General features: G+C 59.0%; 3 protein-coding genes across 3 annotated transcripts; all 3 read right to left on the bottom strand.

Moving 5' to 3' along the window:
* Nucleotides 1-782: 782 nt before the first annotated feature.
* On the bottom strand, nt 783-2188 carry LOC311210356 (dispanin subfamily A member 2b-like). Its single transcript, XM_084288254.1, has 2 exons — nt 1944-2188; nt 783-1232 (listed from the first exon to the last, which is right to left on the bottom strand). Exons 1-2 carry the CDS (start codon nt 2127-2129, stop codon nt 1089-1091), a joined length of 330 nt encoding a protein of 109 aa, XP_084144380.1. The 5' UTR covers nt 2130-2188; the 3' UTR covers nt 783-1088.
* Nucleotides 2189-3010: 822 nt separating this feature from the next.
* LOC311210124 (interferon-induced transmembrane protein 1-like) lies at nt 3011-4322 on the bottom strand (the record flags this gene model as incomplete). The annotated part of the gene is made up of 2 exons (XM_084287913.1): nt 3011-3166; nt 4050-4322. 2 exons carry the CDS (start codon nt 4320-4322, stop codon nt 3011-3013), a joined length of 429 nt encoding a protein of 142 aa, XP_084144039.1.
* A 3816-nt stretch (nt 4323-8138) lies between these two features.
* On the bottom strand, nt 8139-9588 carry LOC311210247 (dispanin subfamily A member 2b-like). Its single transcript, XM_084288036.1, has 2 exons — nt 9109-9588; nt 8139-8667 (listed from the first exon to the last, which is right to left on the bottom strand). The coding sequence occupies exons 1-2, from the start codon at nt 9322-9324 to the stop codon at nt 8458-8460; spliced, it is 426 nt and encodes a 141-aa protein (XP_084144162.1). The 5' UTR covers nt 9325-9588; the 3' UTR covers nt 8139-8457.
* Nucleotides 9589-11128: the final 1540 nt, after the last annotated feature.

Here is an 11128-nt window from a genome sequence, read left to right on the forward strand (position 1 = left end):
CTCCCACAGCGAGGGGCACGGGACCAAGGGGACAGAGCTGTGGGATGGGTTGGAAACCAAGCAGCCACCACCCCCCGGACACGATGCAGGATGCCAGGAGACGTTTCCTCACACCGGTGCCTCCAGCCAAGGCCTGTAGGTGGTGGTGATCGGGAAAACTCCTCAAACATCAGCAAGGCCTGGTTGCTCTGGGAGGCTGGAGTTTCCTGTGTGTCAGCAGAAGCTGCTGTCGTTGGGTGTGTGTGTGTTTGCCTTGCAACGCGCCTTTCACGTCAGTTGTTTCAATAAGGGCAATTGCAATAAGTAATCGTTTTGATCTCTGTCACTACAGCACCCAGGGTAATGGGCTAGCAGCCTGTGGGACTAAGTACTGCTAAAAGCTCCACACTTAGGCATCCTCCCCACCTCCCTCCTCCAGGAATGCATTACATGGGCATTTAATGCTAAAATGTGGAAGGGCTGCTTCTAGCAAAGCCCTCTAGGGTTCTCTGGAAGTAGGAGGGGATGGGGCTTTGCAGCAGGATGTCTGTTTACAGCCAGAAAACACATTTTTTTTCCCCGTTTCCTCCTTCTGCTGTGCCTAAATCTTTAGGAAAAAACTCATGTCCTCAGCTGGGGGAAGAGGTGGGGGCTGGCAGCGCCCTGCAAGGCGGTGGGGATGGAGGAGGATGAGGAGGCTGCCACCAAGATGCTGAAGGACCCTCTCTTCTCCTTCCCTGCTGTGAATAAGGCAACAGGCAAGGGGCTTGGCAAGCAGGAGCTTTATTTGTGGCAGCAGCGATCTACATGAGCATTGCAGCTTCAACAAACACCGACGCAGCCCAGGGAACCCAGCAGCTCCCTGACGAGGAGCACAAGCAGAGGAGGAAGGGGGCTGCCCCTTCCCCATCCCACCCTGGCCCACCCATCCCCTTCCAACCACCAGCCATGCCGGCCACCCGGCACAGCAAGGGGACAGGGCTCTGCCTTCCTCACCACCCCCTCCAACCAAAGCAGAGACACGAGGGTACATATTTTTTTGGGGGGTAGGGGGGCAGTGGGAGGGGGGCGGGTTGGTCCATTGGTCGAGGGGCTGTGGCCAGCAGTGGTCAGGTGATGACGGCCACGAAGACAGTGATGGCAACGATCACGGTGACGACCATCAGCAGGGAGCAGATGATGTTCAACACCTTGGCCCGGGTGCTGTGTTTCCTGGCACCCTCCACGTCCCCCAGCATCTTGCAGTCGCGGGCCTGTGGGAACAAGTGGAGGCTGGGGGGGGGGGGAGGGAAGAAAAATCTGGGGACCCCTCCCCACCTGGGGAAGTTGTCAAAAGGGAGCTGGGACCTCATGGATGCCTTCCCTTGGGGGGCAGGGTGTGAAGTTGCCCATGTACCCCCCCCCACACACACAGTCCTGGATTTTGGGGTACGGGCAGCAAGGTAGGAAGGTTTGGGGGTGATAAACTGAGGGGGTGTCAGGGAAAAATTGGGCTGGGTTGGGGGGCACTGGTTCTGGGCTGGGGGGTGGTCAGGTCATGGAGGGGAGGTTCTGGGTTGTGGGGGGGTCCCAAGCTGTGTGGGTGGGTTGGGGGGGGATCAGATTGGGCAGCAACGAATGTGGGGGGCACTTCATTGGGGGGTTGGGGATGGGGGGGGAGAGGGATATGTTTTGTCAGGCTGGGTCAGGCGGAGACCAGATCGGAGGAGGTTGGAGTAGTGGGGGGGTCCTGGGGTGGGTCAAAGGGTTTGGATCGGGGGGTCCTGGGTTGGGGAGGTTCGGGGGTCCTGGGTTGGGGGTGGGGGTCCAGACAGATCGGCTCTGGAGACCCCGGGAGGAGGTGGCTTGGAATAGGGGGGCATGATGACAACACAACAGGACATGGGGCGGGCAGGGGTCCTGGGGTGGGTGGGCAAAGTGACACCAGGTCGGGGGGTGAGGGGGATTTGGGGGGGGGGTCTCACCTTGATGGAGAAGATGAGCGCGGGGAAGCAGAGGCAGCCGAGGTAGGCAAGCTCGTAACCCATCAGGACATTGAAGAGGGACCAGAGAAAGAAGTCTCGGGGCTGCTCGTTGGGGCCGGTGGTGGGGGGCTGCCCCCGGCTGGGGGGGTACAGCGGGATGCTCACCTCCTCCCGCTGGGGCTTCATGACGGGGCAGGGGCGCCGAGCGAGGACGGGAGGGTTGGGAAGCGTGTAGGGGAACTGAAACGGAACCCAACCCCGCAGCGGCCCCACACCGCCCCTAAATCCGGCCCCGAGGCCCCAGAGCGCAGGCGGAGCAGCCGAGCCCCCTTCCCGGCCTCCAGGCTCAGCCTGGTTGGTGTCCGTCCTTTTACCCCCCCCCCATGCTCCCCCCCCCGGGTGCGAGGACACTGACCCCTCTCAGGGATGGGCAGCCGTGGACATGGCTGGCAGCCGGCGTGTGGGCAGGCTTTAGGGGGGGCTACAAGGGCAGAAAAAGGCAAAGCTGCTGCTCGGAGGGGTTGGGGGGGATTAAAAGTTGCCGAGGGACTGATTGGAGGGGGGGGGGGACAAGTGGGAGCCCCTCCCCAGCTCCCCCTGGCTTCAGCAGCAGGGCTGTAAAGCTTGGTGGTCCCCCTCCCCACTGTGATCTCCACCTGGGGTGGTTAACTGGTCTGGGAGGGGGCTCTGGGGGTGCTAAACACCCCCATAAACCCAGGAAGGGGGAAATATTTAACAGCACTGATGTGCTCTCCAAGACCTTCTGCTGCTGCTTGGCCCCGTTCCCTTCTCGTCTGAGTTATGGGGTAGCCACAGCCCCCTGAGGTGGGGATGCTTAGGGTGGATAACGCCTCCCGAAACCCAAAACCATGACATTTCCAAGCCAAAAGGGAGTGAGGAAAGCTTTATTGATCTTGAGCTCACCCCAGAGGCTCACTCCCAGCGGGGTCATCACGGCGGGCGCACCCCCTCAGCTGGAGGGAGGGGGTTGGAAGGGTGATGGGGTTTGGGGCCGGGGGGGTAAGGGAGAGCAAAGCCGTGGTGCTGCCTCTCCTCGGTGGGCCAGGTCAGGGGTATACTGGTCTGTAGAACAGCGCCACAATGACTATGACGATGATGGTGCCCACGATACCCAGGCATAACGCCGCGATGTTGAGGCTCCTGGCTGTCCTCCCGTAGCTGTTGGCGGCCATGAGGTCCTTCGCCACTGTCCTATCTCGGGCCTGCAGAGGGAGAGGAGCGAGGGAGCCTCAGACACCCGCCCGGCTCCACCACCGCAACGCGGCCGCTCTTGCCGAAACCTGGCAGCGGCATCCACGAGGCGCCAGACCACCCTCCCCCCGGATTGGAAGCAGAGCTCCCGGCAGCCTAAAAGCCATTTCTTAATGGCTTATTAAAAGCCATTACACTTGGCCATGTGCTGCCCGGTCCTGCAGAGCCGCGGCATTGGCAGTGGAGGAGAGATGGGGGAGAAGGAGGGGGGGGTCCCAGTGTGCTTCCCGGGGCGCCGGTGAATGCCGCCCTCCCCTCCCTGTGTGCTCATTACGAACGATTAGCCTTAAAGGCAATAAAGGGAAGGTGCTTGGGGAGCAGCTGCTGCTTATCGCAGGTAGGGCAAAAGTGTCGTGGCGCATTGGTGAGCGCTGCATGAGGCTCTCGGGGTGGGGTGGGGGGAGCAGGGAGCCAGCTCCATGGCTTTGTGACACCATCGGCTGATTTGGGGTGCTCGGGGGCAGTGGAGAAGAGCCGAGAGCAACATGGTGCCTGGGTCCCCCTCTCCCTGTGGCCCTTGGGGACGGTGAAGCGCTGAGAGGTGACAAGTGGCCCTCCAAGGGTGGCTTTCCAGGGGAGGTTGGGTGTGGGGCAGGGCTGGATGTGGCAGGGTGGAGGGGGGAGACATCAGACAGGCGGGGAAGGGAGAGTGGTGATAATGGGGTTTGGGGCAAGCTGGGGTGGGATGGGACAAAATGGGATGGGATGGGACAAAATGGGATGGGAAAAGGTAGGGTGGGATGGGGTTGGGGAGCCCCAGCGTGGGGGCAGGTGGCAGCCAGGGCTCCCAGGCTGGGCGGGGGGTTGCCGGGACTAGGCTGACTTTTCCCTCACCTTGATGGAGAAGACAAGAGCGAGGAAGCCCAGGCAGAAGGGGTTGCAGTACATGGCGTTGAAGAAAGACCACAGCACAAAGTCCTTGGGTGACGGGGTAGAAACGGGTGTGGGCTCCGTCTGGCCAAAAGAGGTGGCCTGGCCAAAAGAGGTGGCCTGGCCGAAGGAGGTGGCCTGGCCGAAGGAGGTGGCCGGGGGGTTGGGGGTGCTGGCTCCCCCGTTCCTGCCGTAGGGTTGCATGTTGATGCTGAAGGACTGCGGGTAGTTCTCCATGGCAGCCTGGCAGCAGCGAAGAGCTGGAGCACCGGTGCTTGGGCTCGCCCAGTTATGGGTGAGTGGAAGGGTTTGTCAGGGTGGGGTCACCCCGCCCCGCACTGGGGCGGGGGCAACCAGCCCCGTATCCCAGCTGGAGATTAGCCGGCTGCCTTGGGGTCACTGGGATCGGGACAGGGGAGCGACAAGGAGCCAGACACGATCTGTGGGGAGGATGGGGAGATGGGCCAAAGGGATGTCCACAGGCTGGGTGATGTGGCAAAGCCTCATCTCCTTGTCCTTGTTGCTTTATGCTTCTTTATACGTGCCCTGGGGAGTGCAGGGCAGGGCTGTGCCAGCTGCTGTTCTGTCCCAGCACGGACACGAAGGGCAGTAGGGTCAGATGGGGGCCACCACGAGCACCCCAAACAGTCCTTATCCTGAAGCTGTGGGGGGGGACAGGCTGCAAAACACCAGTCCGGAGCTGCTTCAGCTTTTGCATCTCATCCCCAGCAGTGCCAGCATTTGGGAGCCAGTTCGTGTCGAGGCGTTTGCACGGTGTCAGCAAGGGTATGGCAATTCGGTGAGGCTGGAGTGCAAAGGGTGGCTTCTCGATGGCACGGGGCAAGGTGGCTGGAAGGGGGCATAGGGTGTGCTGCTTGTCCCCAGGAGGATTTGTGGACTCGATCCCCATCTGCGGGGAATAAAGCTACTGGCTTTGCACTTTGGGTTTGAAGGGTTTTCTTTTTTCTTTTTCCTTTTCTTTTTCTTTTTCTTTTTCTTTTTCTTTTTCTTTTTCTTTTTCTTTTTCTTTTTCTTTTTCTTTTTCTTTTTTTTAAATAAATTTATTTCTTTCCTTTGTAGTGTCTTGCAGCTGCTGAAATGATTAGGGGAATTAAAAAAAAACAAACGTTCAGAAAAGCAGCAAGGAGTTAAAAATTACCTGAATTAAAAAAATACCAATGCATTGTGAGTGTTTCAGAAACATCAACAGCCTGCACATTCAATTCACGTTTCCCGGGGAAATGAGTTAGAGGCAGAGAAAACGAAACTGAAACAACTGTTTTTTTTTTTTTTTTTTTTTTTTTTTTTTTTTTTTTTTTGTGAGAAATGGGGTTTTCCTACTCAGGAAAAATTGAAGATTGGGAGGTTTCATGTCTGGGCTACATCAAGGGCATCAGCCACCTGTGCTTGCTGTCACATGGCTTTTGTGGAAACCTGAATGCTTTGGTGCAAATCCAAGCCCTGGCCCCCAAAGTTGCTTATCTCAAGACCTTAGGAACAGAAAGATTTTTTTTAAATGTATTTCTTTCCCTGTTCCTGAAGCTATTTTCCCATTGTCAGGGCGCTGCTCTTTGAAGGTAACGAGGTTCAGTTGGGCGTAGTGACAATTAAGTGGAGAGGCTGGCGGGGAGGGGAATTGTAGCTGGAGGAGGGAGAGGGCTCGGCGGGGATTTGGGGCTGGGTTTGCGCTGAAGACCCAAAAACCTGACCTGCAGCTCTGCCAAAAAAGCTGCAGGTGTCCCTCCACGGGGCACAATGCACTGCTCTGCCTCACCCAAGCCAAGGGTGAAGGTGCTGGTGGCAAAATCAGACAGCGCTGGCAGCTGCGAGGGTCATGAGCATCTGGCTTGTCCCAAAAGACCCCACGTCTCCGCTGAGGTTTCTAAAAATCCTCCCTGAGGGTGGCTTTATGGTTGTGGTCTTATCTAAATGAGCTCAGCGCGAACATCCTGAAATTGCCACCTGCCCACTGTCGCCTGCATTGCCCTCAGTTTGCTCTTGCACCTTGCGACAAAGTCCAGCCCCTGCTGCTGCTGGGTGGGGGCCGCAGTCCCCACTAGCCCCAGGGGGATGCTGGAGTGAGAAGGGGGCTGCGTGGGGCTAGGGGGATGCTATAGGGCACCATGCACCAGAGGGACGGGATGAGAAAGCGAAATACCAGGGTTGGCTTTTTGCATGAAGGGAGAAAAAGTCTCTGCAAAGCAAGAATGAGACTTTTATTTTTTTTCAGGTCTGTCGGAGGGTTTCTCAGCCGGGCTGAGCACGGGGCGCTGGGTTTCATCGAGTCCACTGCTCGCTCTGGGCTCGCTGCTGGGAGCAGGGCAGGGAGTTCAGTGGCCCGGTGGCTGCCTGCCAACGGCCCGCAGCGATTGCTGCAAGGGCACAAACGGACTGTTCATGTCGCGGGAACACCCCTGCCCTGCCCCTGTGCACCCCAAGAATAAGGGCTTTGCTTCCAAAGACCCCCCCCTCCCATTGCCTGCAGGGATCTGGCCCCAGGGAGCTGTGCCTCCCAGAGCTGTGCCACGCACGGAAAAGCACGGTCACGCTCAGGGAAGAGGTTTTGGGGCTGGGGATGCACTCGCTGAGTCTGTCCCACTCCCCACGGGGATGTCAGACCGGAGAACTGAAGTCCACTTTTGGCTGCAGGCTGTCTTTAGGAATTGCCCCCAGGTTTTTGCATGTGTCAGCTGCCTGGGGAGACTGTCAGATGGAGAGGTGGCATGCGTGATAAACACCCTGATTTTGGGGGGGGGGGGGATTTCAGCTGGGTCCTGCTGCTGAGGAGGGGGAGGAACACGCAGCAGAGGGTGGGACTCAGCCCAGCTCACCCGCACCCCGCCAAGACCTTGTATAACGGGACCAGGCTGCTGCCAACACTAGAAGGAGGCAGCGCTGCAGAGACCTGGAGAGGTCTGGACAACGTTTCCGAGCAGGGATTTCATTGCCCTTTGCAAGGCTCCTTGACCCCAGCAGCTGGACAGGAACACGGAGTCCCAAATCTTGCTTGTGGACATGCATTGCCTGCTGGCTGCTCGGGAAGGTGGCCGAGAGCACTGCTCCCAGCCGGCAGCACGTGTCTGTTTGCTTTTACAGGAATGAGAGGAGGAATAAATGATTCACCCGGCTGATGCTGCCAGGGATCCTGCAACAAATAACTGTTGTGTATTGCGGGAAGGATTTCGGATGGCTTGCTCATGAGCAGAGCTTCTTGGCAGGAGTTGTTCTCGAGGAAACAAAAAAAAAAGCAAAGGCTTTCTCTCAGCTTGGCGGGGCCCCAGCCCTGGGGAGCAGAGCGAAGGCTTCCAGCGAGCTGGGGAGCAGGAAAGGCAGGCCAAGCACATACCTGAACCTCTGCCAGATCGGCTTTGTCCGGGACTTTTGTTCGGGTGGTCGGGGCCTTGCCTGGGTCAATTTGGACACGGCTGAAGCCATGAAAGCCACGGGCGTGATTTTTTTTTTTACATCACCCTTCAGCTGGGCTGAGGGAGGGGGGCTGGCAGGATGGGGCGAGGCTGAGAAGTTTTGGAGAGGAGGGGAGAGGTGTTGTCATCTCACTTGTCCTCCAAAGCACCCCGTGCCTCTGTCACCTGGTGGTGCTTCCCCATCGCGGTGATTTGGGATGGGGCCATCCCACCCATGGCTCCCTCTTCCTCCTGGAAGCCTCTCCCGTCCCCCAGTGCCCCGAGCTGGGCCAAAACCCTTTTTGCACCTCCCTGCCCCCCGATGAAGCCTGCCTGCATCTCTAGGGGTAGGGGTGATGGTGGTGGCACCCCAGGGACGGGGACACTCTTCCCTCCTGCCCTCATCCTTGCCATGGTCCATCCTATCCCAACGCACTGAGCTGGGTTCACCAGTCTGTGCATTTCGGAGCATCCTTGCAATGCTGTGTGCACCGAGGGTGACAGAGGGGACAGTTGTCCCATGGCAGTGCTTCACCAGGACAGCCACCATTTCCCGTCCCAAAAAGCTGGGCTAGGGGACTCCCCCCACCAAAAAAAAAAAAAAAAAAAAAAAAAGGAAAAAAGAAAAAAAGAAAGGATGAGCCGTGGGCAAAAGTGAAAGAAACCTTTATTAAAAACACTTCTGACAAGAAGGTACTTGGGGCTATATATAAAAAAAAGCCAGAGCAAAGCAAGTGGCAAAGCGTGCGTGTCCCCTTCCCAAAGGCAGCTTCTGGGGGCTCGGCTCCCGCCGGAGGAGAGGTGTCACGAGGCGCTTTGAGCGGTGGTCGGAGGGACTTGGAGCAGCAAGGGAAGCAGGGCGAGACCCCAGCAAGTGCTGGACGGGCTGCACGGGGGTCTCAGCCCTGCTCCGAGGGGCGGCGGGGGCTGCAGCGGGCCGAGTTCTGCCCCCGGTGCCGGGGAAGGGGCTATGTGGGGCCGAAGAAGCGGTGGTCGCCCTGCCGCTGCTGCTGGTGGTTGAGCAGGTTGACGAAGGTGATGGTGCCGCTCGCGATCAGGGCGATGATGAGGATGATCAAGAAGATGTTGAGCAGCAGGGCCGTGATGTTCAGGTACTTGGCGGTGGAGCCATAGCTGAGCGCCCCGCTGTAGTCGCCGAGGACTTTGCGATCCCTGGACTGGGGAGACCAAAGCCGGAGTCAGTGGGGTCAGGGCTGGGGAGAGGGGGCTGCGGATGGGGGCTCTGGGCAACCCATGGGGCATCCTGGGCTTGGGGCTCCGGAGGGTCTGCGGAGCTCCCTGCGGGGTCACCCCCAGGATGGGGGATTTGGGGAGGTCCGCGGGTCTCCCTAGGGTCAGGGGCTCTGCGGGGTCCACCCATTAACCCACGGCCGGGGCTTTTGGTGCTCCACAAGGCAACCCCAGGCTTGGCGATTTTGGGGGGCTCCAAAGGAACTCTGTGGGGTCCACGGCGCATCCTAGAGCCGGGCTTTTGGGGCTCCCCGGCTCCACCCCCCCCACCTTGTGCGGCCGCTACCCCACCACCCCCTGGATGCCAACACTACCCCCGACCCCCTCCTCACCCCATCCCCGTCCCCGTTCCCCCTTTTTCCCCAAACCTTGACGGAGAAGACGAGCGCCAGGAAGCCGAGGCAGCAGACATTGCTGTACAGCGTGGAGCACAGCGACCAAGCCAGGTGGTCGCGGGGGGGGGCCTGCACCGGGGTGGGCTCCACGGGCACCACGACGCTTCGGGACATGTTCTCCATGTCCAAACCCTCCACCAGAGGCTCGTAGGGTGGCAGCGCGAGTCCCGGAGCTCGGGTCCGCTCCATCCCCGCTTGCTCGGGGCTCGGGGGCGGGCGGCGGGGGCGGCGCTGCGGGCAGGGGGGGCGCGCTCAGAGACCGCAGGTTTCGAGGTTTCGTTTCCCAGCCGCTGGGGCTGGGGTTTGGGGAGGGGAAAAGCCCTCCCCGCCCTCTTCCTATGTCCTGGCCCCGGCGCTGCGCCCCGCGTCGTCCCCAAGCGCCAGGACTTGGCTGGGGTCGTTAAAGTGTCTGTTTAATTATTTGTGTATTAATTTTGGCAGCAGGAGGAGATGGGGGTGATGCCGGCTGCTGGATGGGTGGTTGGGCTGGGAGAAGGCTCAGGGGGGCTTCATTGCGCTAAATAATTAGCGTAATGCCGTGCTTTGTAATTAGCTTAAAGGGAGTCGTGGCGAGGGGAGGCTCTTTTCCTGTTCGCCAAATGAGGGAAAACGACCTGAAATTGTGCCAGGGGAGGTTTAGGCTGGATTTTAGGAGAAATTTCGTCACGGAAAGGGGTGTGAGGCATTGGGACAGGGAAGTGGCGGTGTCGCCATCGCTGGAGAAACGTGGAGATGTAGCACCCCATAGCGTGGGTTGGCGGCGGACTTCAGTGCAAGGGTCGGGCCAGGTGATTTAGGAGGACTTTTCCAGCCTGAACCAGTGTACGATTCCACGCAGAAACCCTAAATAACGTACCCACCACATGGCACCGCGACCCCTGGGGTTGAACCCGGGCACCTGATGACTAAACCCTAAACCACATCTCCTCCATGTGGCGCTGGAAGCCTTCACCCCGGTGTGGAGCCTGGCTGCTTGGGGAAGAACCCCCAAATAATGTTCCCACTCTGTGACCCCCTGATGAAACCCCAAAATAATGGCCCCACTGTGTGGCACTGTGTGATTTGTCCCTGGTATTGAGCCTGGATGCTTGAGAGAGAAATCCTAAACCATGTCCTTGCCGCGTGGTGCTGGGACCCCCGTCCCTCCCCGCTCTCAGTGGGTGTTTCAGAAGGCAGGCACTGGGTTTTGATCCCCAAAACCTGTCCCCGCTGTCACCTTGTGCCCCGCAGCCCTTTGGAGGGCCGAGATCTTGGCCAGGATCCAAGCTCCGCTTTGGCCCCTGGGGAAATGGGGGAGGCCGGAGGGTGCCGCTTACTGGGGACAAAAACCCGACTTTCCTTAATGTCTGGAGGGACACGCGTCTGCTGTGGCCATTGGGACAGTCAGGCCAGCCGAGCTCCCCATGTCACGTACCGCATGGTTGCCTAATAGGTTTAATTACGAGCCAATTAACCTTCCACATCTGCTCGCCAGCTGAGCGGGAAAACGCAGCCTGGAGCGCGGGTGCCCTCTAGTTTCCCCAGCTGCGGATGTTAGGATTTTTATTTTTTTTTTCTTATCACCGTGCTTTCTCCCCCCATTTCATTCCCAGCCCCATGCTCCATGGAGGAGGAGCTGCCGCTCCAAGCTCCAAACAGAAAGGAAGAAAAAAATAAAATAAAATAAAAAAAACAACATCCTGCACCCAAAATTCTGCCTCTGCAGCGGTGAAGTGACTTGGGCCCGGCTCCTCTGGTGCCAGGTGTGATGGCCATCGTCACCACGGGCACTATGAGCTGCATCGTTATATTTTGGCAGAGTTTGGACTGGGGAAACTCCGGTGGGAGAGGTTTTGGTGACACGGGGGGGCCGAGCCTGCAGGAGCTGCCGGTAGGTGGCAGCGGGACCGCGCGGGGCTGGGACTGGGACAAGGATTGGGATGGGGATGGGATGGGATGGGATGGGATGGGGACGGGATGGGGACGGGATGGGATGGGGACAGGAACAGAGATA

The sequence above is a fragment of the Netta rufina genome, assembly GCF_964035555.1.
Source record: "Netta rufina genome assembly, chromosome: 5".
Classification (NCBI taxonomy): Eukaryota; Metazoa; Chordata; class Aves; order Anseriformes; family Anatidae; genus Netta; species Netta rufina.

Excerpts from the sequence above, each read along its gene's own strand:
- LOC311210356 (XM_084288254.1), bottom strand. The coding sequence starts at position 2,129 with ATGAAGCCCCAGCGGGAGGAGGTGAGCATCCCGCTGTACCCCCCCAGC. Across the intron at positions 1,233-1,943 it reads CGCTCATCTTCTCCATCAAG|GCCCGCGACTGCAAGATGCT; the intron begins GTGAGACCCCCC and ends TTGTTCCCACAG.
- LOC311210247 (XM_084288036.1), bottom strand. The coding sequence starts at position 9,324 with ATGGAGCGGACCCGAGCTCCGGGACTCGCGCTGCCACCCTACGAGCCT. Across the intron at positions 8,668-9,108 it reads CGCTCGTCTTCTCCGTCAAG|TCCAGGGATCGCAAAGTCCT; the intron begins GTTTGGGGAAAA and ends TGGTCTCCCCAG.